The following is a 26,774-nucleotide window of genomic DNA, read 5'->3' as shown; positions in this document are numbered from 1 at the left end:
TGTGAAATCATATTTAACATGTTTTTCTTGATTTTTTTTTACTTTTTCTGCACACATACGTCGACACACAAACATATAAGTTGGTATTTATGGGCACTTTCCGTATACAAAATTAATTTTTATACTGTACAAACTGTATATTCTATCCCCTTACACTAACCCCACCCTAAACCTACCATTTACAGAAAGCTTTCTGCATTACATTTTCAAAAAAATCATTTATGATTTATGGGGATCCTCATGGGGTTAAAAGAAAAGTCCCCACAAGGATTTCAGATATTACCTTCTCTGTAGGGACATTTTGTCACCATAGCGTTACCAGGCCTTAGATTTCTAAGGCCAAGCTTGATGAAAGTAATGTCTTTTACAATGCACTGAGCTGTTATCAAACATAAGGACTGCATATTTAATAAGTGCCTTCTCACTCTGGTGAAAACAACTGCATACCCATACCAAATAAGATAGCCTATTGAACTGAAATTCTGAAAAACAAAGAGAAAATTGGAATTTTATTTTATCCAGTAGGATCTTTTTTTAAGAAAGCTCTTGTTTAGCTGGCTCCAAATTATGATATATTTTCATGATTGCACTCCTTTTGGATTATTTAACAAGTCAGAAGGGGAACACCTTTGCCAACACTTGTGTTTTGGTTCCATACTTTCTCGAAGGCATGTTTTCAAATAAAGGGTTTAACAAGAGTGGAATGTGCTGTATGTAATCCTCTAACATAATCTGTTTGTGGGCCTGCCCTTCTCGCTTTCTTTCCTTCTTCCACCAAACACATGATTTAGATCAAGCCCACTTTTGAGGCTAGGCTAAATAAACGAACAGAGGAAGTGCAAATCTGGACCAAAGTTCAACCTCACGCTGTTCCCGGATCTGATGTCTATGTTAGTCACCACTTTTAAAACAAGAAATATACAATGAAAACATAAGTGAAGGACCTTACTCACTCTTGGCAATACACTTCCACACGTTGTCTGCCAGATCAGGAATAAAAACCGCACAGTTGGGGCATCACACACCGCAAAACTTATCTTCAGGACATCGCCAAAGACAAGGTACAATGTCTCATTCTGCCTGTCTGTGTGGTTTAAACTGTTTCTTTTTGCAGTAGTAGTTCAATCAATGTAAATATCATTATAATAAATGGAGACTATATTGCACAATGTCATTCAGAACAATGTACACAGTATTTTTTATACAATGAGCTTCACAGTTGTACATTTACATATTTGTGCAAACCACTAAATTGCTTCCACTACTTAACAATACACAGGTTTTGATACTCAAGTCTTTGGTATACCAAAGTTTAATCTTGGATAAATAGCCTTTACATAACTATTTAGCATAGTCTACATGTGAGAGAAATATGCAATCAGTTAACTTTTAAAACTGTACATGATATCTTTCTTGAAGCAGGGTCAGGTCAGTGTGCAATGATTCTCTATAGAGACAAAACACAATAAATAAATAAATAAATCAATAAATAATGGAGAGACAAAAGAGATGAGATCATTGCCAAAGACTTAAAATAAGCATTGATATCCATTTGTAATCAAAAATGGAATAGGTAAAAACTCATTTTATATTATACAATGCAATATTATCAGAAAGAACCAGCATGTATCCATCTATTCATTTGGGTTTACAAAACAGAAAATTGAGAATCGATAAGATGATTGTACTTGATTTGTAATAATCAGTTTCTGAATTTAAGCAATGCTAATAATTAAAAGGGAAGTTCACCGTAAAAAAAGAAAACTCTGTCATCATTATTGTTAACCTGAACTTGTATGACTTTCTTCTGCAGAAGACAAAAAGTATATATATTTTGAAAGACCAAGTGGTCCAAATAACGTTCTACCGCTGTGAGGTTCATTTAATGGACCAAATACAATATGAAGCTGACTGAGTAGATGACAGAATTTTTACATTTTGGGTGAATTATCCCTTTAAAACACAAAATATAATAAGTCAGTTAACTTGGCATTATTTTCTAATTTACAAGCATAAGCACGTATGCTTTGATCTACAATTGCAAAAAGTAAAGTTGCAAAGCGTTTCCCAATCAAAATGATTGACTAATCAAACATACATTTACAGACAATGCTGCTGCATCCCTCAAACTTTATCCTTGTCTTTCTTTGGAGTCTCCCACCACTTTCCCTGGCTGGGAAGATCCTAGTGTACCCAGTGGATGGAAGCCACTGGCTTAACATGGACATTCTGCTACGAGAGCTTCATCACCGAGGTCACAAACTGACAGTGGTCCGTTCTGCCAACAGTTGGTACATCCCAGAGAACACCACACACTACACACCCATCACCGTCCATGTTGAGCACCTCAGCAGCCTGGAGGACCCGGAGTACATGGCGTCCTTTCTTAAGAGAAACATTGACATTCAAAGAGGGAAGGGATCACTTTGGTCATTCATTGCCCTGCAAAAAGAAATCATTACTCTTTTAGAAGAGTCTCACAGGTCTTCTGCTGAGATGGTGAGGGCCATCCTAGAAGATAAAAAGCTTATAAAAACACTCAAAGAGTCCAAGTATGATTTGATGTTAACTGATCCTGGTTTTGCAGGAGGGGTCATATTGGGCGTGCACTTGGGTCTACCAATGGTGTTCAACGTACGATGGATAACAAACGGAGAAGGGCACTTTGCAATTGCACCCTCACCGCTTTCTTACATCCCAACTATCGGATCCAGGGTGACGGACAAAATGAGCTTTGCGAATAAAATGAAAAATCTCTTGCATTTTGGAATCGGCCAATATATAGACCACATGCTCACAAGACCCCTCTATCAAGGAGTTGTCAGCAAATACATAGACCCGAATTCCAATGTATACACTCTGATCCAAGGAGCAGATTTGTGGCTCATGCGAGTCGATTTTGTATTCGAGTTCCCTCGTCCTACTATGCCCAACGTGGTCTACATTGGAGGCTTCCAGTGCAAACCATCCAAACCTCTACCAGATGAATTGGAGAGGTTTGTTCAGAGTTCTGGAGAGCATGGGGTGGTGATCATGTCTTTGGGTACTCTACTTGGAAGTCTGGTTCCTGACATATCTGAAGTTATCGCCTCTGCCTTCGCTCGCTTGCCGCAAAAGGTGATTTGGAGACACGTAGGGGAAAAGCCGTCTACGTTGGGCAAAAACACACTCATAGTGGAATGGTTGCCTCAGAACGACCTCCTAGGGCATCCTAAAACTAAAGCGTTTGTCACCCATGGAGGAACGAATGGAATCTATGAGGCTATATACCACAGCGTGCCGATGCTTGGACTCCCGCTCATCTTCGACCAATTCGACAACATGATTCGCCTGGAAGCCAGAGGGGTGGCTCAAGTGCTTGACGTCGCAGTCCTGGATGTAGATACCCTAACGCAAGCCCTGATGAATATCCTGGATGAAAATCAACCATACCAGAAGAACATGCACAGAATGTCAAGTCTACACCATGACACACCGCTCAAGCCAATGGACAGCGCCATCTTTTGGCTGGAGTTTGTCATGAGGCATAAGGGTGCGGCGCATTTACGCACAGAGTCCTACAAGCTTCCTTGGTATTCCTACCACTGCGCGGATGTGATAATGCTGATAGCGAGTTTGTTTACGGCAGTCTGTCTGCTCTTGGTCTTAATGAGCAAGGCTTTGCTGAAAGTTTTTGTCAGGAAAAGGAAAGCCAAAAAAGAGTGAAGATTTGCAGCAGAACTAAGCATAAGCAATGGAGCCATGGAGATGAATATGAATGCTAACTTTTTCCAGGTATTTGTAAGCCACCCTCTAGATTCCTACAGAATTGCGGTTTCTAAATAGCTTTTCCAAACCCACCCTTCATCAGCAATCGTAAAAAAAGAAGAAAAAAAAGGTAGTACTGCCCTAAATTTTAGTTTGAGACAATGTTGCTTGTTCAGGCAGTTTAAACAGCAATTATTTTCGGGAAATTTAATTTTGAATGGTTAACTTGGAATTTCAAAATCAATTAATGTGTTGCTAACAGTATATGTTAATGTTTTAAAAAAGGAACCCCAACAGATTGTGTTTTTCAATTTGTTTTATTGATTTGTACAGACATTGAATGAACCAGCTGTCTATTTTGCACGTAAATATTTCACTCAACACAACCATGGTCAACAAAAAAATAAAATTATTCAAAAATCAGAGTCATAATGTGACAGATGGCCGATGATGCCGAAGCTCCTACATTTTGGAATGGTGTATTACTGTATATGGTTACAATAGGTGAAATACTTTAGAGTAAAAAATAAAGTGCTCCGTCTTCATCTGTTCTACTGTATCACTTTGAGAATACTCTCATCTCACCTCTCCAAAAAGTAGCAATCCCATTTCTTTCTCTATGAAAAACAAAGTGTAAAAAAGGTTAGAAATGTCTAGATATTTCAAATCTACAGACCACAGCCCAATTGTCACTGTGTGATATTTAAGGGGATCAATGTCATATACATGCAAGATATAAAGACAAACACTTGAACACAATCAATAGAACATGTAACCTATATAATAGATACCAGTCTGTAACTTTGTTTAGTTCCATTAGGAAAACATTACAAAATGCTTTTCTTCCTTCTGTAATAATAATAATAATAATAATAATAATAATAATAATAATAATAATAGCAGTAATTGATCCACAGCTAACTTTTCTAAACATCTGTTCCACTCACCCCACGTCACCAATTTTCCTTTCAATATTTCAACAGTTTCATTATATCTTAACAGATTAAGGAAGAGAGAATGAAAAAGAGAGTTTAAAGAGAATGAATGTCTGGGAACAGCTTTGGTATTTTAAAAGTATAGCAAAAACATCTCAAGTCAGTCAAATTACACATCTTCCTGCGATTGCATGTTGCTCAGGCATTTTTGTTTCACTTCAGTCATGTAAAAACACAGGTTGCGCTTCAGGTTGGCACATTTTGTTTTATCTTTCTAGACTTGTTGGACAGAAGTTACAGCAAATTATTTCAACACAGAAACCCTGGCACAGTTGCTTGAATTCAAATGGTGGAATTGGAAATTATAAATATAGCATGTTAAAAAAAAACTATATAGTGAGATCTAAGTGAGGTCACATTTTAAACTAGTGATAACAGTTCAAATCTTTTTTCATTAGAACTCTCAGAACTACCAATTTTTTTTGATTGAACAAAAGCAGCCAATTTGTACCTTTGTGAAAATAAAAGGTACAGTCTTAATCAAACACTGCTGTCGAATGCATTCCAACTTTACAAAGGCATTTCTCTGTATTATACTGATGCAAAAAACTCTCTGCCCAGAAATTCAAACAAAAACAAACAATGAAGATTAATTTGAATGCTACATTTTGGTCTAAACATATATATCAATAGGCCTAGAGATTCCAAATGTCTAAATCCTTTTGGAAAATTCTGGGCAAAGAGCATCTATTAAGTTGTGAATTCAAACAAGAGCGAACATTTGCCAACGTTACTGGGTTTTTCCATAAACAAAAGAAAATTACAGGGACATGCATCAAAACACAAGCTGCAACAAAGCATATCATAAACCATTCTGAAAACCAATTCTCCATGCTCCAGAATCTTCAGATGTTCGACTACGCCCCCTTGTGAATTTTCTAAAACTAACCCAATTGTGCAATAACTTGCAATGATAAAACAGAAACAGAGAATATTTTCTTTTTTTACTAAAGTAGTCATGGTTCCAAAGTGAAGTGCAATGTTGGAGTGTGCCATGAAGATTTTGTGTGATTTCTCATATAAACTCTGTAGATTCTGCTTTGTGATTTTGTAATGAAAAGACTAAAAATGCAAGTTCACATCCAGAAGAACTTTAACATGGATGGTTAGACAACATTGACAGTGGAATTATTTCATAATGAGTTGAAGCAACGTGATGTTTTAAAGGCAAATCAGTCAATCAAACCTTATGCGACCTGTCCTTTTTGTTAAACTTTGAGGATAACATTTAATTTAACCAGGAGAATTTCACTAAGAGCAAATGGTTGTGCAACAAAACTTGAGGGAAATATAGCAAAAATAACCTAATTCACAAAAGCCTAAAAACAAAAGCATTAGTGTCAATTATGCAGGAATAAAGACAAAAGAAACTAAATGCCTTCTTTGTCCAAACCTTTTCCCCTTCATCTTTTATTTCCACAACTTGAGATACTCAAAATAAAATAGAAATAACGCAACTTTCCAGAACACTTTTAACACCTCTTTTCGTCCATATTGGCTAAAGATGCAAATCCCGGCCTCTAGTAGGTTATCTTTCTTTTAAGAGTCACTTCCTCTCTGTTTACATTCCTCACTCCTTCTTCCCCATGTATACCTTCTCATTAGTGTCCAATCTCTGGTTATCTGGGTCTCTTTGAATTTCCTCCACTTACCGAGTCACTAGGACAAGGGACCCTCCCTGCTTCCCATGCCCGCACCGGCACCCCCTGCCACCAGGTTCCTCAGCAACTTCCTCCTGCCAGCCTGGTAGTCTTCCTCATCTACGTTCACCAGGAGCTTAATGGCCTCGTGACCCACTGCCTGCTTCAGAGAGTCCGTGATGAAAACGCCCTTCAGGGCTTCCAATAGTGAACCGTTGATGTAGTCCCGCCAAAAGGCGTCCAGATAGGTCAGCTCTGAGAACTTGATGTCACATATGATGGAACCCAGGTCACGGGATTTGAGGATGGTGTTGGCCTGATTGAAACGCTCAAACTGCCTCTCCAGCGCCTCTTGTTTGTTGGAAAAGACATTGCCTTGTAGAGCTGACTCGTGCTGACAGTACTCCGCACGCACCCTCAGTCTTATGTCTGCAAGAGAAGGATGATTAGTTAAAAAGGTTTGTTTTACTGTATATCTGTAAGACTGGAAAAACTTGAAGGACTTTAAGAGAGGGCCACTCTCTGAGAAAAAGGAAATTAACATTTTAACTCCTCCTCATGCACTATTGAGACGAAGGTCTCACCTCCCTCATCCTAATCTACATTTCTCTCCCCCATTCTTCATCCTGGCAGAGATCTCCCAAACTCACACAAGAATCTAAATGGTTTAATGTGAATGATTATCATCTAGTTTTATACATATTTGGTATTATTTGAAATGTCTCGGTACGACTGGTACAAATGTCTCATTCCCAAAGAAGTAAACCCAAAAGGTAATAAAGTTCTTAGGAAGTTTAGAAATATCTTCCACACCCTCCAATACTGGAGGGTGTGTCTTTGAGTTAACACCTTCGACCATTTGACTGAATGCTAATTTTCCACTGCTAGCAAATGGTGACTTACGGGTAAAATTCCACTGTGAATGATGTTTAGATTTGAAATGAGGTCTGAGTATATAATGAAACGCAGCGAGAGCTCGGGGCCTTTTTCTATATCTGAGATCGGCCCGTGAGGCTGAGAGTTGCGAGACTCTCTGCCTCACGCATTTCTTGTCGGGTAAACTTTTTCCTCTTTGTTCTAGAGCATTTGATGTTTTGCATTGATTATCCTTGAATTGATTATGAAATTATAATGATACATTTACCTGACATATTAAATTGTGACATTTGATTATTCTAATTGACTTTGACATTATTTTCATTCAAGAGTTTAAAAGAACAGTAAAACATTTGCTCACATTTAATGATGCACGGATATCATTAAAGCCTTTTCATTTACGGAGTCAGATGAAATAACGAGAAAATACATATGAGAAAATGTATTGCATTTAACCAAAAATACTTTGCCGCGAGAAAAGACAGTAACACGCAAAGACCTTCACCGCTAATTCGAATACCGCCATTGGATTGAGTTAGACAGCCTTAATATCCATCTAAAAAAAATAAAAAATTGCTCAAATCTGCGCTCAAACAATCAAAAGAATATCATACATACCCCAAAATGGCAAGGCCTGGCTGAAATGGTCAGTTTCAATCTGATTGTCTGGCTTCAAAGCAACTTTCAAAAGGTTGCCAAGAGGTGAGATTTTGCATTAGATTTAATATACATATTCAAAAGTCGAGTTTGAGGGGAGTGTCGCCAAGTGGCCCGATCCGAATATGTCTTATTGCTTAAGCATGTAGATATGTTACAAATTCTTTTTTTATGGGTAAAATGGTGTAGTTATCATTTTACTAATATCTTAATCCACAGAGTCAAATTTTCTTGTTCAGCATAAAAAACATTGCCACTGTCATGTCAACCAGCATGCACCCTTTTTTTTTGTACTAGAGCAGATTTGTTCTCTTACCACAGGTCTGTTTTTCTCTGCAGTCAGCTGTTGTGTGAGATCTTTTCCTTTTCCTGGTCGGTGGAGGTGGGGTGGGTTTAACACGTGGTGGGCATACCTGGGGTCCTGATGGAGGACAGCAGATCAATGGCTGGGGTCCTGAGAAACAGAACATGATCAAAATCACTACCACAATGCCTGTCTTGTAGTACATGCCTTTACACTGATCACAATTAGGTTTAGGAGAAATAAATAAGGTGAAGATTTGGGATGATTTCCAGTTCAGATTTAGAAAAACATTTGTGTAAAAAATACTGTAAGCAGTTAAGGCTGGAATAACACTACACAGCTTTTGCCCCAATTTGCAGTCCGGACAAGTTGGTGCTAGTTTGGCCATATATGTGCTGTACTGTACAAATGTACAATATCAGAGGTCTTCAACCCCACTCCTGGGGACCCATCGCACAAAATGATTGGCAGGCAAAAAGCACCTCAAAAGTTCTGGTTGGCTAATCAAATAATTAGACGATAGTCCACAGCCCAGTTTTTGAAGTTAACAGAGTGACAGCAGGGCTCGCAAAATCACTAGCCCAACGTCCCAGGGCTATTGTGTTTTACAGTCGGGCTACCAACGGCCTACCCGACGGGCTATCTGAAATAGTGTAATCAAATTGCTACCTTTAATCACATTATTGACTAGTTATTTTAAGGAAAAATATGACCACGCAAGTTTTTAATCATGCTGATTTATCCGCAGCGCAATTTCTCATGAATCTCTGTGCCTGTTCTAAGAGAAACACATGATCAGTGGTGTAAGTTTGTTTTAAAAAGTGGGTGAGACAGGTGTGTGGGGGGGGATGTTGCTAATACAATGCAAAATCAGATATATGTACAATAACAATTTTAGAAAAAATTAGTCCGAGTGAAGACTGCAGGAGCCACAAGAGAACAACTGAATCCATGCAACTGATCGCAGCGGTCAATGAGCGCTCAGCTTGATTTCAAAAACAACAAATTTTAGCACTAGATTGTCTCTTATTTAGTAACAAACTAAATTAATGCTCTGCTAGTTAACTGGAGATGTTTTATTTATTTGTATTATTAGGTACATCCGTGCCTCGAAATGTTCAACAAAGTGGTGGGGACATGTCCCACCCATAAATTACGCCTATGCGCAATAAAAATTAAAGCTCCACTTTCACATGAATGCCTAACTTTGCATGTCAGACTGTTTGAATCCATGTGCTAACACACTATCACTGTAAAGCTGCTTTGAATCAAACAAATCTGCATGGTAAAAAGCGCTAGATAAATAAAGGTGACTTGACCATCATATATTCTGCTATAAACAGCATCAAATAATTAGAGCACCATTTACTTGCCTCAAAAAAAATCTGGTATTGTTCTTATTATTTATTGCTACACTTCAATATGTGAATTATTCCATCAGAAAATAAACACTTTTAGCGTTGTCAGACTTTAAAACAACGGAGCTGTGCACTTGTTGATATTTGTGTTTTGAAAAAGTTTTTGATTGATGTTTTGACTCCTAACCAATTTTCTACATTAAAAATTGCCTTTTTATTTGGGCTAGTAAAATTCATTTCGGGCTACCAAGATCTGAAGAGTGACTGCCCGAAGGACTACCAGCAATTTTGAAATTTTGCGAGCCCTGGACAGGTGTGATACTTCAGGTGTGATTAGAAAAAAAAACAAGGGATGCACAGACATTTTTTTAACCAAAAATATTTTTTCCCACCTAGGAGCACCAAGGTCATGGAGGACCAAAAAAATGAAACATGCTAGTCTTTCAGACGGGAAATTGTGAAGCGTCACAGACGCAGTGTCAGTTGTCTATGGCACACTACACGAGATAAAATTATTGATTCTTGGGTCCCAACTCGCATTAGCATTTACGAATCACCACAACACCCCTCATCAAATGGACTTTTCCAAAATCAGGCTGATTTCAAGTATAGTCTGAACCCGGCATAAGTCTGAGAGTGTATTTCATACACACAACGTGGATAAGCTCCAACAGATAAACATGTCAGCTGTGTGGATGCTAGGGCTGAGTCGACAATATTAATTTCTCTTTTTTTTAATCAATCTTGAGTTTGATTAACCAAGATTTTTTAATCTATGCTGTTTTAAGTTGGTGCGTGAACAAAACTGCACTAAATATTATTTATAGCATGCCTAGAATTTAAAAATTGCAATAAGTGCTTAGCATCTAATAATTGCAATAAGTGCCTAGCATCTAATAACTGCAATAAGCTTTGTGTTTTGTTACTTTTGGTATGACATGGAAAAAGTCTGGGCTTTCAAATTTTGTGAATTTTATAACGAAATTCAAACAAAAAATTTAATATTGGCAGTCTTTGACACCCTTTAATCTCTTCCTCTTTACTACTAATTACAGCATAAAAATGCTGAACAAACAGGCTTACAATACAGATGAAAGATGAATGGACATCAAAAGGTATGTTGAAAGAAACAGTACAACTTACTGAAATATATCATATCATCACTCAACCAGTTGACTAGTTTCAACTATGGAAAAAAATGTGTTCCATAAGTTAAATATGTTATTGGAGTGTTATTATTAAATTAAATTTAATTCATTAACTGATTATTACATTAAATGTATTATTAGTTTTCAGCTAAATAATACTTTAATTTTTTCTGTGTATCAGAAAAAAGTAAAAAAAATAATTTCAGTGCATCACTACCAAAAATGTTTACAGCACTAGCAAAAAGTCTAAAGCACAACCAAAGGAGGACACACCTGTTCTTCTGTGAGGAGTTCCCTGCTGGGCCTCTCCTGCTCCTCTGGGAGAAACATAACGGACTGACGTCTCCTCCAGATATTTATCCACTGGATCTGGGCACACTGGAAAATAATAAGCAACATATTACACCTTGCCAAAAAAGACAATAATCTGCTGTCATAAGCGGTGGATGAACTAGTGACACAAAATGAGGGTGAAAGTAAGTGACAAGATCTCAAACCTGTCTGTCTCTTGCGCAACGTGACGTACGGCAGCAGGTCATGGCGAGTGATGATGCGGAGCAGCTGAAGAACATGTCTGAAGTTTGTCTCATCACATCGCCCCTGACGCTCCAATGCAAGCAGGAAATCCCGGCCGCTTCGTATCCCTCCTCTCTCGTACTCGTCAATAACGTCCACAAAAAGGAAGGACAGCACACGCACATCACGGTGCGTCAGCTGAGCGCCCACAATATCAAACATGCGGTGAAGGGAGTAAAGCCCATACGCATCGTCCACAGCCTCCTCTGGCCACGGCTCCACCCGGCCAGACGCAGGTCTCCGAGACGAGGAGGAATTACTGCAGGACGCCGGAGCCAGTCGGCTCAGAGAGAGCGCAAGGGAGTTACCGTGAGTTGTTGCGGATGAGGATGCCGCAACCCAGCCTCTCCGAGGAGTGGACAGCCCGGAGCGGGAATACGAGTCTATCGGAGAACGAGAAATGTGTTGCCTGCCCTGACTAGATGAAGAGTTCTGTGGCAAAAGGAGGGCAGGGTTGGCATTCCCATGCTGCTGTGAGGTCATCACTCTTCGCTAGGCAGATGACGGGTGAGGGGGATGGCGGAAGGCCCTGTCAGCAGTGTGAAGCAGCTCGAACTCTGTCAACACACTCGGCCTGCGACTCTCACCTCCAACTTCAACTAGAAGAGAACAGAATTCATAGCATTAAGTCACTGACTCCACTACGGCATTATAGAGTCTTATTATGACATAATAATACATTCATAAATATTATAAACAGAGTAGGACAAATTATCAAATGACCTGGGTGAATTTTACACATATGTGAACAGATCTATTGCTCAACTGTGTATCTAGACTGCCATTGCTCAATCATGCAACACATAAAAATCATATGGTTGCACATCACATCTACATATAAAATCCTACAGATTATATATTCTGATATCATCTACATAAAACATACATATTTTATACTGATATAATGTCTACATAAAAAGCATACATATTATATATTCTGATCATTAAAACTTACAGATGCTATACTCTGATCACATCTACATATAAGGTTATAGTGTTTTTTTACTCTGATTTCAATACTACATATAAAATCAAACAGATGATATATTCTGTTGTCACATCTACAAACAAAACATACAGATTACCTATTCTTGTATCACATCGACACTTAAAACCATACTTAATGTATACTTTGATATGACATACAGTGCTTCAATTTAAGAACCTATATGACTAACTCCTGTAGCAAACTTGTATTTTAAGCCTGTTTGTTCAGTTTTGATCTACTATGTATAATATAGGTAACGTTAAAGGAGGACAGTTAAGTCACTGACCTGGTTAGCTTATAAATTAACGTCTAACAGGTTTAAAAGGATGAATATAAAGACAGCAGGATGCATTAAACATCACACCTCCATATAATCATGGCTTTAAAAATACTAACATAATGCTCTTTTCAAGACAAAAAACCCTAGTAAAAAGATTTATGAATAGGCAGTTAGAAATCAACAATCTCCTGAAATGTATCTGGACAGCTGTGTTAGCCTGCTTCTTAGCATACACAAGGAGGGGCTGTAGAACACAATGATATGTTAAGATTATATAAATTTTCTATGTTAATATTTCATTGCGATCCCTAATATTCCTAAACATACTTAAACGTTATCTGCTATTGATATAAACTTCGCTTAGCAACTGACTGCTGGCTTGCTAACGTCAACAGCGTGTAGCAACATTGAATGTATACAACTGTCTTACCTGTTTAATTTCATGAATCACTTTACAGACACGGTGACTCTGCTCAAAAGTGCGGTCTGGTCCTCATACATGTACAATAATCGTGTGTGGGGATAATTTAAACGGTTTGGTGAAGCTTGGTAATGAGCCCATTTTTTGTTCCTCTACTAAAATGTAGGTACATCCGGGACATGAGCAAGCGTGGGGCAACATCCGGGGAACGTAGGAAACGCTTGGTCTTTATCAAACCGACAATAAACTCTCGTGATGTGCATTTTTTTTAAATTATTCCTGTTCCGAATAAACCTACAAGAAAAAACGTTAATCAGAATAGGTATTTGTATGGAATACAAATATTTATTTTTTTAAATCATGAGAAACACAGCACTGCACAGCCCCTTTACATTATGAAAGATCACCATGGTAACCACATTTTCATCCAAAATACAATCGACTCACTAGCTATTGTTACTACTGCGAAATCTTAATAAATAAAAATAAGTTTATCTTCAAACCCAACACGCTGTTGTAATCTTGGCAATTTTGTTTAAAAAATTTTTTAATCAATTCTGGCTTTAATAAAGTCAATAATTCCAATAGTAAATTCTCTTTTAACAAATAGTCTATTCTAGGAAAATAGCCTTGGCTGCTGACTAAGTAGCAAAACAATGTACATGGCTATGGCGTAATTTAAAGCTATGCAGGCTATGCAGCTAATGATTTTTGCTTCCAAGAATCTTCTGTGAGGGTTAGTTTATGGTTATGAATATAGGTTCTTGAGGAAAAGACCTCCCTGCAATGCTCTGGAAAGGTTAGTTTTTGGCTACATAAAGAACCTAGAGTACTTTCTTAGACTGTTATTAATTGGTTCCCAAAAAACCAAACAAAAAAACAAACGGTAATAAGCTAACATTAGTGGAATGTTCTGTGTTTCCTGGGCATTAAAAGGGACGAGCCCTTAGATATTTCCCAGACATGCTGTTGTAACTGGCAATGTGTAAGCAGCAGCGAAATAAATAAATCTGCACTTGTCAAGCCATTCCATGGGGTCTAACATTTTTTTTAGAACTGTGGTGTTATCTACGGTAAATAGTAATGGTATGTGCCATATTAGTTAGAAATGTGAAGAAGATGTGAAAAAACATGTGAAAACCTTTAAAAAAACACTTCTTAGCTAAAATGATCATCTGGCTTATGGCTTAACAGATAAGTGGGTCTCCTGGCCTGACCACCTAAGAAGTGCCCAAAATCATTTTAAAACCAGCCAACAGGCCAGCCTGACCAGGGAGACCAAATAAGACCATTGAAGAGTGAAGAACCATTTCCATTGACATTAAACAGGAATCTTTTAAAACTGTTTTAACTCCAAGAGTGACGGGAAAATGTCCTTAGTGGAACTCAACACAATATTCTTGGGATAATGTGTAGATTGGCATTAATAATTCAGTATTCGATGGCACAAGGCTGCTAAATTGTTCAGTAGCGTCCTCACATTCCTTGTTTTTGGACTTCCCTGGGATCTGTTAAAACAAAGGAACCAATATAAACTTATGTCAAAATAACTAAAATGTACATGACACATAATGATGATGACCTTTATGATATACAGTTAAACTTGATATAAATGTACTTGATATATTACCTGATTGCACATGATTGAACTCACCTGATTGCACATAGCTTTTCCAGAGCGGACAAATGTGGCAAAGTGCTCACAATTAAATGTGAGGACTTTGTAAGTAAACTCCTTGTCAAGTAAAGCATCTCGTCGTCGTCTGATTTCATCCACAGGTGAAGGCTGGAGATTGTGTCGGGTATTGCTCACTAAAACACGAGCTCCTTTAGGTACGTTAACCTCAGACAAGAGCTGACGCCGTATCTTAGTTTCTCCAAGCAAAAGATCACCACAAACAGGGAAGACAGTCTGCAGAAACCCACGAAACGAGCTCATCACCTGACTTTCATCTGGTATGGAAAAAGCAAGTTCTGTATGAGAAAAAGTGTTGCCATAACGGTGATCAAGAATAGAAGAAATAAGAAATCAAGAGCCTAAGTGATTCAAGTAAAGCAGTTATAGAATAAAATTTACTGTATATAAAATTATGTTTAAATTCATTGCCTGAATTAGCCTTTACACATCACAGTAGGTTATATCCTCCTGAGACCCAGAAAAAAACATTTTTTGAATTTAGTAACTTCAGAGCATAAGAAAAAAACATTATTGATATGTTATGCCGTCCTCTGTAGTGGACACCAGGATTCATTCGTTTAAAAAATAAAAAGACATGAAATGACATGTGTAGGCAAAAACAATGGGATTTTTTTTTTCAGTAATCAATTTTTAGGTTTCAGGATTTTCTTAACCAAACTTTCTATAAAGATGATTCTCAAATATGTTATGAAAGATATAATGGAATGAACCGAGATATACCATTTTACTTTAGGCAATATTAAAATTGCCATACAGTTCCATTCAATGCAATGCATACACTGTATCTAATTTACATATAAATGTGTTTTCGGGGCAACATGTAATGAAAAAGAAGTGTAATAATGGGAGTAATAATTGCCAAAATTTTTATAATAATATCTAACGTTTCATAGGAATATTGATATATAATTTCGTTCCCTATTCACTTGTTGTGTCTCCCAAAATGCCTGAACATGATTAAATCCCTGGTGTCCATTGGACATGTATGAAATCAATGCCCTATTTTGTAACAGAAAGTAATGCTTTGATTAGAAACCCCATACCATTTCCCTGAGATGTTGATTTATGACAGACAATTTTAAAATTAGTCAGATTTAAATGATAATTACAAAACATTATCATATTTCCATAAGAGTGCTAATTTGATTACTGAATTATTGTCAGTCATTTTAAAAGACCAAGGAGAAGTTGTTGTCATGGTAAACCCCCAAAACATTTGGTATCTCTGAAAAGCCCTGAATGTGCTCTTTACAGGACATCCAGACTTAAGATAGTTCACCCAAAAATGAAAATCATCATTTACTCACCTTCATGTTGTTCCAAACCTGTGTGTAAACCTGTATGAGTTTCTTCTGTTGAAAACAAAAGAAGATATTTTAAAGAATGTTGGTAATCAAACATTTGGTGGTACCCATTGACTTCCATAGTAGGAAAAAATATATACAATGAAAGTCAATGGGTGCCGTCAGCTGTCTGAAAAACAACTTTCTTTAAAATATCTTCTTTTGTGTTCAACAGAAGAAAGAAAATCATACAGGTTTGGAACAATTTGAGGGTGAGTAAGTACTAAAGGGTGAACTATCCCTTTAAAACTGTGGCATGTATGGTGTCAGAAATTCACTAAAATACAGTGGACATAAGTCTATTCCTGGGTCCCAGCCTGCCAGGAGGATATAAGGTGACATTTGAACCTGTGTAGTTTATATATACAGCAGTGTAGGAGTTATAGCCTATATATATATATATATATATATATTATATGTAGGATATATATACCTTTCTTATGTAGGATTCTTAAATTTTTTTTAGTCTCCTCAATTTCAGACACATAAAATGTATGGTTACAAGTAGTCACAAAGGAATCTGCCACTATAGTATAGTATAGTATAGTATAGTATAGTATAGTATAGTATAGTAGCCTATAGTACAGTATAGTAGCCTATAGTATAGTATAGTATAAAAGTATCGTTATTTTTATAGAATTAGTATTATAGTATTAAAGGGTTAGTTCACCCAAAAATGAAAATGATGTCATTAATGACTCACCCTCATGTCGCTCCAAGCCCGTAAGACCTCCGTTCATCTTCAGAACACAGTTTAAGATATTTTAGATTTAGTCCGAGAGCTTTCTGTCCCTCCATTGAAAATGTATGAACGGTATACTGTCCTTGTCCAGAAAGGAAATAAAGACATCATCAAAGTAGTCCATGTGACATCAGTGGGTTAGTTAGAATGTTTTGAAGCATCGGAAATACATTTTGGTCCAAAAATAACAAAAACTACGACATTATTCAGCATTGTATTGTCTTCCGGTTCTGTTGTGGATCCGCGTTCAGTGACGCTGCTGACGTGTGTCTGGTGCGCCCGAGCTTCGTTTACAGTCTGAGGGAGACGCACGCTGGAAACAAAACAATCTTCACAAACATGTCTAAGGATTTCCACACAGAGGAAGACTTGCATTTTTTTGCCCAGCCATATTTATTTGAACCCGAATACACGGACACACCAGATACACGTCAGCAGCGTCTTACGTCATCAGCGTCACTGCGGACTCGTGAACGCGGATCCCCAACAGAACCGGAAGACAATACAATGCTGAATAAAGTAGTTTTGGTTATTTTTGGACCAAAATTTATTTCCGATGCTTCAAAACATTCTAGCTAACCCACTGATGTCACATGGACTACTTTGATGATGTCTTTATTTCCTTTCTGGACAAGGACAGTATAGCCTACTGTTCATACATTTTCAATGGAGGGACAGAAAGCTCTCGGACTAAATCTAAAATATCTTAAAATGTTCTGAAGATGAACGGAGGTCTTACGGGCTTGGAGCGACATGAGGGTGAGTCATTAATGACATCATTTTCATTTTTGGGTGAACTAACCCTTTAAAGTAAACGTTATCGTGCTTACCTGCAACAGCAAAGTGAATGACGTAACCATCTCCGTCATACACGCCCCAGTGTGAGTAGCCAATGGGGTACGAGAACTCGATCAAATCTCCGAATTTCGCGCTGGATACAACTTGCTCAACCTGTGCATGACAGTTCAGTCTGTCAAGATTCCTCCCGCTTACAGCTGTTACAGGTTTTAGAACAAGTTTGACCACATATGACGTCTGCATTCTTTTCAGGACGTAAATTATAACCATCGTTGTAGTGTCATAAGATTAAAGTAAAATAATTTATAATTCTTCAAAACACCCTAGATACGCAACTAGGTGCTTTAGCACCGGAGGGTCCTTTTCATAGTTCATAGAATTACTAGTTTCCTCTTTTTGGCGTGTTTGCACCGCAGGGACTGGGGACGTATTTAGTTAGGAACGCCTTTTGGGGGAACTAATGGCTAGTTCCTATAACTACCTGGTGCGAAAGCCTCCTTGTTGGAGAACGGTCTTAAAGCTACTTTCACATTAAATTCTAGCGGTAGTTACATATGAGTAAAAAGTAACCTAATTATCCTCAGCTGATTCCAAATAATTATATATATATATATATATATATATATATATATATATATATATATATATATATATATATATATATATATTCTAATAATAAATATTAAAATATTTTAAACAATTCTAATGGTTAGAATAGTTCGAATTAGTATGCTTAACATGTAGCCTAATTAATTTAGGTGACAAAATAATACATATTTTAGTAGTTTCTAGGCTTATTTTGAAATATTAATTCTTATCATCCACGTGTTGAGTTAATTCAGTAAATATTTGTAAACGTACCTGTTCTTTGTAGTCCATCTCTCGTGTTGTTTAGTCGTTAAGAGCAGAAACTATAAGCAAAAGGATTGAAATTCTTATGACAAGCCTTGTAGGCGTGGTCACACCACAGCTAGAAACAGCTCCACCTTCAAACCTACTGGCACCTCTTCAGGGTTATTATACAACTGAATGCACTTAGGATCTTTTTTTTCTTTTTTTTACAATAAAGTTAATTGAAGTTGACATTACAGAAAATAACCATGTCACCTTTAAGGTAGGCTGTCTTGTGATGGCATGATAAACATCCACAACACAATCCACTTTATTACAGTATTACCATGATGAATGAGTGACAATAAGCGTACAGAATGACAAACTGTGAATTTATCTTATTATTTAAAGATCCAATCCATGAAAACTAAGCAAATGAAACTGTTAATAGACATCTCAGAGAGTTAGTTAAGAAATAATAAATGCTGTATGTCAACTAAATTGAACAAAAAGGCATTTTTTGTGGAGTACAGATTCATTAATGTCAGCAGGGAATTACACACATAAATATTTTGAATGCACCGTTTTAATTTCGTTTACCAGTGGTTCTTGAAACCTTCGGTTTAAATGGAGTCCACGTTTCTTCTGAATTATGCCTCCATGGGAATGTTTATTCATCGTCTTCACTCAAATAATTGATGATATACACTAATTTTGGACACTATTTCCTTTTGTTCTCCTCCTGGATTGGTTTTGTGCATCTTTTATTTCTTGTAGTTGCCAAACTGTACAGCCATTTGGTCACTGACACAGCGGAAGGCAGCGGGCTGCACCTCCCAGTACCTGATCGGGTTGTCAAAGAGACTGATACCATTGTAGAACACCCTCTTCATCCCAAAACCTGTTGGGCAGAAGTCATCCACCCCAACATTGGTGATGTTGTTTGAATGGAGGTAGACAACCTGTAAGGAGAGTGTGGTTCAGTTTATTTAGTGTAAATGAACTAGAATCAGTCGAATTCTGTACACAAACTCAAGCACACCTGCAGATACTTCATATGAGGCAGACCACTGGGCACACCGGGCAGACGGTTGTTGTCAAGGTGCAGCTCCCTCAGGTTGGTGAGGTAGGATAAAGCACCGTGCTCAATGTGGCGAATCTGGTTACTGCCGAGTCCCAACCTAGACAAAGAGACAGAGGGGTTTTAACCACTAGAGGACACCCAAAGCAAAATTGATGTCATAATAAAGTCCATGTAAAAGTGTAACTGAAGGGAAATGTTTCATTGATCATACATATATTAATCACACCAAATAATTGGGAATGTGTAGGGTTTACCTTTGCAGCTGGGTGTACTGGCTGAGATCCACAAACTCAATGGCCTGAATCTGATTATTGTCCAAATGGAGCTCATGGAGACTACTGGGAAGGTCTGGCAAGAATGAAACACATACCATATGGAGTAGAATGAGTTGCATTGTATTTTAAACAATAAGGGGACACATTCCTTGAAGCAAAGAATTTTGTTTTCTGTAACAAAACACCTTTATTCTGTATGTATCCAGTAGGCCTGTGTAAATACATTACTCCAGTCTGCTGTGTCACATGATCCTTCAGAAATCATTCTAATATGCTGATTCGATACTCAGCTAGTATCAATGTTGAAAAGAGTTGTGCTTAATATTTTTTTTGGAACCTGTGATGTTTTTTTTCAGGATTTGTTGATGAATAAAAAAATTAAAAGAACAGCATTGAATCAAAAAATAAATATTTTCTAACTATATAAATCTTTGCTGACACTTTTTATCCATTGAACACATCCTTGCTGAATAAAAGTATTAATTTCTTTCAAAAAAGAACGGTAGTGTATATTGTTGCACAATATTTCTATGCTGTTCTTTTTTTAACTTTATTCATCAAAGAATCCTGAAATAAGTAGCCTAAAAATATTAAGCAGCACATCTGTTTCCAACATTGATGATAAATCAGCACATTAAAATAATTTCTGATGGATCATGTGACACTGACTGAAGACTAGAGTAATGCTGCTGAAAATTCAGCTTTACCTTCACAGGAATAAATTATCTTTTAAAGTATATTAAAATAGAAAATAATTATTTTAAATTGTAATAATATTTCACAGTATTACAAATAGTAATGCTTCCAAACTTTTGACAGGTACTGTATAATGTATTGTGTATACATACAATACTGCATTCTCATGAAACCATGAACTAATTAAACAATTTTTTTAAAAGCCAAAGATTAATGGCTGCAATAGCCTATATATATATAAAATTTATTTCAAAATAGTAAATTACTTAAATATACATTACATTTTAACCATCATTCACATTACCTTTGGGTACCCCAGTGAGTTTGGCTTCAGAAATGCGCAAGTAGTTCAGTTTAAGGCCCATAAATGCTCCAGGTTCGAAACCACTGTTCTGGAGAGGATTACGACCCATTTCTGCAAAATAAACCAGTGTTTGAGGCACAAATAGAGTATTTCGTTTTATTATGTACTAGAGCTTTTTATAAGTAAATGTTGTCAAAAAGCAGGCTTTACAGGACTATGTGAGCAACCATTAGGTGACATCATGAATCATATGATGTCATTAGCACAGCTATATACAGTATACACACAGACAAACACACAGTCTTACCAATGACATGCATGTTGTGGAGGCCTGAGAAGCTAAATGCCGGCACCTTCTTGATGTGATTGTCATGGATACGCAGCTCCACAAGAGATGGAGGCAGGTTTTTGGGGATGGAAATCAGAAGGTTGTGCGAGATGTATAACTTCTGCAAACGCTTCAAAGGAAGGAATGCCTTGGGATGAACTTTGGAGATTTGGTTGTATCTTAACACCAGGGCCTGAAACGGGACAGGGGCTATGAATCGTTGATAGGAATGCACAACATAAAGCACAATTTTGCATTTAGAAATTCAGTCACAAAATGACAGCAAATTTAATAATTATAATGCAAAATATAAAATAAATAGCCTATATGTTAGGTCTCACATAGAGGTTGGTCAGTCCCTTAAAGTCTCCCTCTCTAATCTCTGTGATCCTGTTGCTCTGCAGGTCCAACAGCAGTGTGTCTGAAGGAATATCGTACGGCACGTAACCTAACCCTGTTGGGGAATAATGCACAAACAAACAAAAATAGATATATTGATAGAAATAAGGTCTAAAAAAAAAATCAATATTGTGGATCAAATGTTGTTTATAGGCTTCTATGTTGCAGTGGTAATTCATATTTTCAGTGATAGTGGAAAACTCAACATGAAATCAGAATGAAAATATTTACTTTCTTAATACACATTCTGGTCTTATATTGTGGAATTTAATGGTACAAGTAATTCCAAAGAGAAAAAATGCTTGTCTACATAATTTTTTATTAAAATATGGTCTATTAACTTGCTCAGTCATACAAAAATAATCAATCAATCATGTCACATGATGCCTTTAGAAAGTATAGTAGGCAGCTCATTTAAAAACAACTTCTTCAGTTTTTACCATCTGAGTCTTTGGGTTACCAAGGTTCACTTGTAAACTTTTCAGCGGGCTGTAATTTTGGAAATGTTGGGTAATTCTCTAGGCTTCGGGACTCTGTGTGTTTGCTGTGCTCTGTTGTTGTGTGCTAGCATTCCCTCTGAGCTTCCCATATAATTAAGATGGAGCCAGATGACCATGGCTCCACGTAGCACATTACAATGTGGGGAGAGAGAAAAAGAGGAGAATAGCTGTATTTTATGAACTTCATAAAAGAGAGATAGAAGGGAGAGAGGGCAGCTGTGATTGGGTGGTACCTGGCATCCATAAAATTGTCCATTTGCTTTTAAATTCATCATCCCTGGTGAAACCGACATCATAGTTTATGGCACGTTTGCTGTACCGAGTAGAATAACCAGAACGTCTGTCTTCTCAGGTGACCGACCACACGCCACATGTGCTGTCTGATGTGGAAGGGCCAGATTAGCGGTGTGTCTGAATTGGTATCCGTTCTTGAGCTAAATTTGATCCTGATCTCATGCAAGACTTTGATGTGGATTTTAAAACCTGACATTTCTATTTAGCTTTCAGACAAAATTTCCTCCTCACTTTCCCTACTTTGAGCCATAACTTTTGATTTATTTATAATTATATACATATAACTTATAACTCATATTCATATCTTTGTGTTTCATACCACGTTCATTCATGCTACATTTTTTAAATATCATGGGGAAAATAACAGGCAGGTCTTTGAAGTTTTCTCGATGTAACAGGCTAGTAATTTTGGGATAAGATGGATGATATTAAGGGGATATCCTGTAACTCATTCCATACTAATCACTAACTAGTGTGACATCACTCTTTACACCAGTGGTTATCAACTGGTGAGTTGCTGCCCAAAAACGGGTCAAAAGTAGCCTATGTTCTGATAATTTTGTTGAAGAACAGTATTAAATAATAAATGCATAATTAATTTTATGATTGCTTAAAATTGCTATACTATATTTGGTACATATACAAAACAGCCCATGGTATTTTCAGTTTTCATATTCATCTGGTGCATGCCATAATTTTTCTTATTCTTGGGACTATATTTTTATTGTTCGGTTTTAAGGCCATTATGTTTACGTTTGTGCAGCAAACAATTTTGGCACTGCGTTGTCCCATGTCAAATGTGAGCCTAGAAGCAAAACCTCTCAGACTAAACAGTCATTATCTTGTCTGTCTATACCAAGACACCATCGCAAACACATATCATCTTAAGCCCACCTAAATCCGAGCACTGTACAACTCTGCGGTCGCACCGACAGCCAAACGGGCATGTGGGATGTTCAGGCTGGTATGGATCCGCAGCTGACCCTTCCTCCTGGTCCTTCATCATCATCATCAGCTCTTTCACATCAATGTCCTTGCCAAAGTCCCAGAATCCTTTCTGCTCAAAGGGAAGGGCGGAGGAGTCTAGTGGCAGGTGGGCAGTGCAGAGAAACAGGAAAGCCACACAGACGGACAACATGGCTGCTACGTTTATTAATCTGAAAAAAAGACAGAAAGACAGAAGAAGTACTAGAAGCAAACTTTAAAAATATGGCAGTACAATTGTTCTCCACACTTTTATAAAAAACATAAATGCTACTTTGCATCCTGATTCTGGTCAAATCCTTCATCCTGCGGTCTCATTAAGCTTTGAATATGCAGCCGCCTCGCTGACAGTCATAATAAACCAATCTGCTCTCCACATCGACAACGGGGAAAATATCTCATTGTAACTAAAACTTAAACATGAGACAGGGAAAGACTTGTTTGGGTCAGATGCATCAACGTGTGCAAATGTGTATTTTCGTAACCTGTCTTCATTTAAAGTTTTTTTTTTCTCCCAGAACGGGTGTAACATCATCTGAGTGTATTTTTGTGTCCTTTGTCCAGCTGAATTACAGCTGAAACCACACTGATGCAACGTCAGTAGGATATATATATATATTTAGCCCTTTTGGTGCATTTGATCATTTTCTTCTGCAGAAGAAACATGTGACAAATGTATATAATAAATGTAAATCAATAACGTGACTTGACTCACTAATAACACTAATGACTGATGCAGTTCCATCCTAGAAGAAAATTGAATTACTTAGATGGTACTCTTTCATAGCTGAGGGGATTTTTTTTTCATTTAAGTATCAACAATCTCAGATGTTTAGTCTGAAATTCCTTAGGAGATTCAAAAATGGAAATAAATTAGAAAATTGTTGACACAGTAAGACTATAAAGGTATAAAAGATTACATAGCTCAGATAATTTCATGAGTTCATATTCAAACTGACTTTTGATTGGTATCTTGGTAAATCGGAGCACAGTTGGTTAAATGATTTAGATCTCTTCTGAAATGATTTGAGGAGAGATTTTAGGATGTTTTTCTTAAATGTATGGTTGGCAGTTTTGTTTTATAAACAATTTCTGTTACACTGGTTAAAACTCTCTTCACATCCTGATAGCAATCAACAATAGAAGTGGCCTAAATGTTAAAACATGTACATGCATCTTCTGTGGAAGGCACAGGACCAAAAAATGTTCATCCAATCATTGCATTCGGTCCGAAAGCAATGATAGGATAGTCCTACCCCATACCTCCATGCACCCTGCTTACGCAGACATCACACGGCATCAGCGCGTTCTGTAAGTCTATCCAGAGTTATAGACAGACAGCCACCGAGCGCAGCAAACAAACAGCAGCTGCCTTTCACAGTTCCACCTGAACCAAAACAACTAGCTTATGCTGCGTTCACACCATGTCCTAACCGTAATTACGAGATGGCAACCCGTGATGTTGCTGTTCGAAGCTGTTCAAGTCTGTCAAGCTCAAGTCACTGTCAACGTTGAAATAAACCTGCAGATGTCAGGTGGTACAGGTCAGCGCTCTTTAAGTTGTTTACGTTCATTATATTGTAATGTTATTGTGCTTTGAGACAGGAGGTAATTTAACGTCATCTCTCATCTCGTGACGTTTTGCAGACTCTGCTGTGTGAGTTCATGTGTTTTGAAGGAGGCGTGACTTCGGAGACTCTCTGAATAGAGGGTGGGGTCTTACGCTTAGTTTTAAAGCTAGCTTGCTATTGCTAGCCTGTCTGAAATTGCCTACCCTACCTTTAAGAGAAAGTTTTGAGAAGAAAGCAAATCTCAATATGCTCGCCTTTTAATCTCATTATTGTCTAGGAGAAACAATTGAGATATATTAAAGATATTTCATATGTGATATTTTGCTATTTAGACTTAAAATAAAAGATAAATTGAATAAAATATAAATATTAGGTGAAAAAATAAACTTAAAAAACTTATATGAAAATTATAAATTTTGCCTTCAATAAAAGTTAAATAAAAATATAAAAAATAATAAAAATGACAAAAGGACTAAACAAAATAAAACTTAAACTCAAATTAAAAATGAAATCAAAGCTCATTCAAAATATAAAACTATATAAATAATAATAAAATAGCACTGCTTCATTTCAATGTGCATACACACTGATCCACATATTTTATTAGATTCTGTGAACGTCCAGATCCACAACTAGTTTTATTTTGTGCCACGTGTGTGTGTGTGTGTGGTTTTAAACTGCCTCTGAGCTCTTTCTCTCTCTCTCTAAATTCACTCCCACGCCCTTTACCACAGAATGGCAGGAGAACCACATTACTGGCAAGTTTAACAGATTGTTTTTGGAGAGACACCCTGGTTCATGCTCCGAAATAAAGACACTGAATGTACCAAAATCATATCCTCTTAAAATATGACAATAATGTTATGTAATAAACTGGAAGACCTAATTTAAAAACACATACAATGATGGTGCACAACCTGATTTTGACCACTGCCAGAACTATTCTATTAACAGTACAATAAAAGTACTAATGAATAAAATGTTATTTTCCCCTTTACCAGCTCTTAAAAGTTTTTGCCTTCGTCTTAAGCAGTCTGTAGCCACTTATGAGCCTGATGCAGATGAGTCTTTATTTCTTTAAAAAAATATATCTTATCGGACAACTAAGAATTTTAAGGTGTCTAGCTTTTTTCTTCAAAGATGTACATTATCAAAATTATGCCAAATGGTCATGCAAAGCTGATTTACATCGCATATTAGAGAGATGAGATGAGCTTATTAAAGACTACATTACTGAATGCTGTCAAGATTACAGAGTTGACGTGGATGATGAGTGACTCATAAAGCTGATGCCAACACAACATTTCTCAAGGATTTTTTCTTTTTTAAATGAGCTCAAAAAAGCTTTGTAAGCTTTTCAAAGAATGTAACTGGTCATAACAGAATCAGATGAATTAAGTTGCTGTGCATCAGGTGCACAAAACTGAACAGGGAACATGTCAGAAAGATAAATAAGATCATCAAAGCATCTTACCTGATGTGCAAGATTTATTCAGAGATGATTTCTTCTTTTTTGAGATGTCTGATGGCAAAAAAATTTATGATTTGATCATTGTTTTGGATGACTGTCTTTTAGGTCCTTGGCTGCCAGCAGTCACTCAGCACTGAACAGTACCTGCAGTTCAAAACACAGGACAGCTTGCAAAAAGAGGGAAAAAATTGTGTATTTGAGACATTCCCACTTATGTTGTCTTTCCCTCCCACTGTTTTCTCCTTCTTTTTAGGTGGTGAGAGAGAGAGAGCATGAGAGTTAGATAGTGTGAGTGTGTGGGCTGGTAATTCCACCAAAATACTATAGTTACCATAGTTATTGTTATACTTATTAAGACATTTCATTTGAAATCACGCTTTTTTGAACATTCAGGATACATATTATTAATAAAGTATCCATCCAAAAAACTTTAGTTTCTGCATATATAAATGAGATGTAATAAAA

At 37.0% G+C, this 26,774-nt stretch overlaps 4 protein-coding genes across 7 annotated transcripts; 1 reads left to right on the top strand and 3 right to left on the bottom strand.

The window, feature by feature from the left end:
* Positions 1-789: 789 nt before the first annotated feature.
* Positions 790-4,292, top strand: ugt5e1 (UDP glucuronosyltransferase 5 family, polypeptide E1). Its single transcript, XM_077223036.1, has 2 exons — positions 790-1,061; positions 2,107-4,292. Exon 2 carries the CDS (start codon positions 2,110-2,112, stop codon positions 3,703-3,705), a length of 1,596 nt encoding a protein of 531 aa, XP_077079151.1. The 5' UTR covers positions 790-1,061; positions 2,107-2,109; the 3' UTR covers positions 3,706-4,292.
* A 500-nt stretch (positions 4,293-4,792) lies between these two features.
* Positions 4,793-13,175, bottom strand: dedd (death effector domain containing). Its single transcript, XM_077223037.1, has 5 exons — positions 13,000-13,175; positions 11,223-11,900; positions 10,999-11,103; positions 8,232-8,369; positions 4,793-6,811 (listed from the first exon to the last, which is right to left on the bottom strand). The coding sequence occupies exons 2-5, from the start codon at positions 11,782-11,784 to the stop codon at positions 6,402-6,404; spliced, it is 1,215 nt and encodes a 404-aa protein (XP_077079152.1). The 5' UTR covers positions 11,785-11,900; positions 13,000-13,175; the 3' UTR covers positions 4,793-6,401.
* Positions 13,176-13,263: 88 nt separating this feature from the next.
* On the bottom strand, positions 13,264-18,536 carry LOC143732224 (phospholipase A and acyltransferase 4-like). 4 transcript variants are annotated; one of them, XM_077223043.1, is made up of 4 exons: positions 18,434-18,536; positions 17,605-17,725; positions 14,645-14,964; positions 13,316-14,498 (listed from the first exon to the last, which is right to left on the bottom strand). In XM_077223043.1, exons 1-4 carry the CDS (start codon positions 18,449-18,451, stop codon positions 14,367-14,369), a joined length of 591 nt encoding a protein of 196 aa, XP_077079158.1. In that variant the 5' UTR covers positions 18,452-18,536; the 3' UTR covers positions 13,316-14,366. The 4 variants fall into 4 exon arrangements, with proteins under 4 accessions (XP_077079157.1, XP_077079158.1, XP_077079159.1 ...); XM_077223044.1 differs by having other exon boundaries at positions 14,645-14,943; XM_077223042.1 differs by lacking the exon at positions 18,434-18,536 and having other exon boundaries at positions 13,264-14,498; positions 14,645-14,943; positions 17,605-17,882.
* A 144-nt stretch (positions 18,537-18,680) lies between these two features.
* Positions 18,681-26,503, bottom strand: bgna (biglycan a). The gene is made up of 8 exons (XM_077224047.1): positions 26,313-26,503; positions 23,178-23,440; positions 21,432-21,544; positions 21,070-21,283; positions 20,763-20,873; positions 19,742-19,835; positions 19,446-19,584; positions 18,681-19,365 (listed from the first exon to the last, which is right to left on the bottom strand). Exons 2-8 carry the CDS (start codon positions 23,419-23,421, stop codon positions 19,168-19,170), a joined length of 1,113 nt encoding a protein of 370 aa, XP_077080162.1. The 5' UTR covers positions 23,422-23,440; positions 26,313-26,503; the 3' UTR covers positions 18,681-19,167.
* Between the last annotated feature and the right edge of the window lie 271 nt (positions 26,504-26,774).

The sequence above is a fragment of the Siphateles boraxobius genome, unplaced genomic scaffold, assembly GCF_051911475.1.
Source record: "Siphateles boraxobius isolate OS27281-9 unplaced genomic scaffold, OSU_SipBor_1 9, whole genome shotgun sequence".
Taxonomy (NCBI): domain Eukaryota; kingdom Metazoa; phylum Chordata; class Actinopteri; order Cypriniformes; family Leuciscidae; genus Siphateles; species Siphateles boraxobius.
The sequence above is the reverse complement of the archived record's forward strand: the minus strand, read 5'-3'. Positions and strand labels throughout refer to the sequence as shown.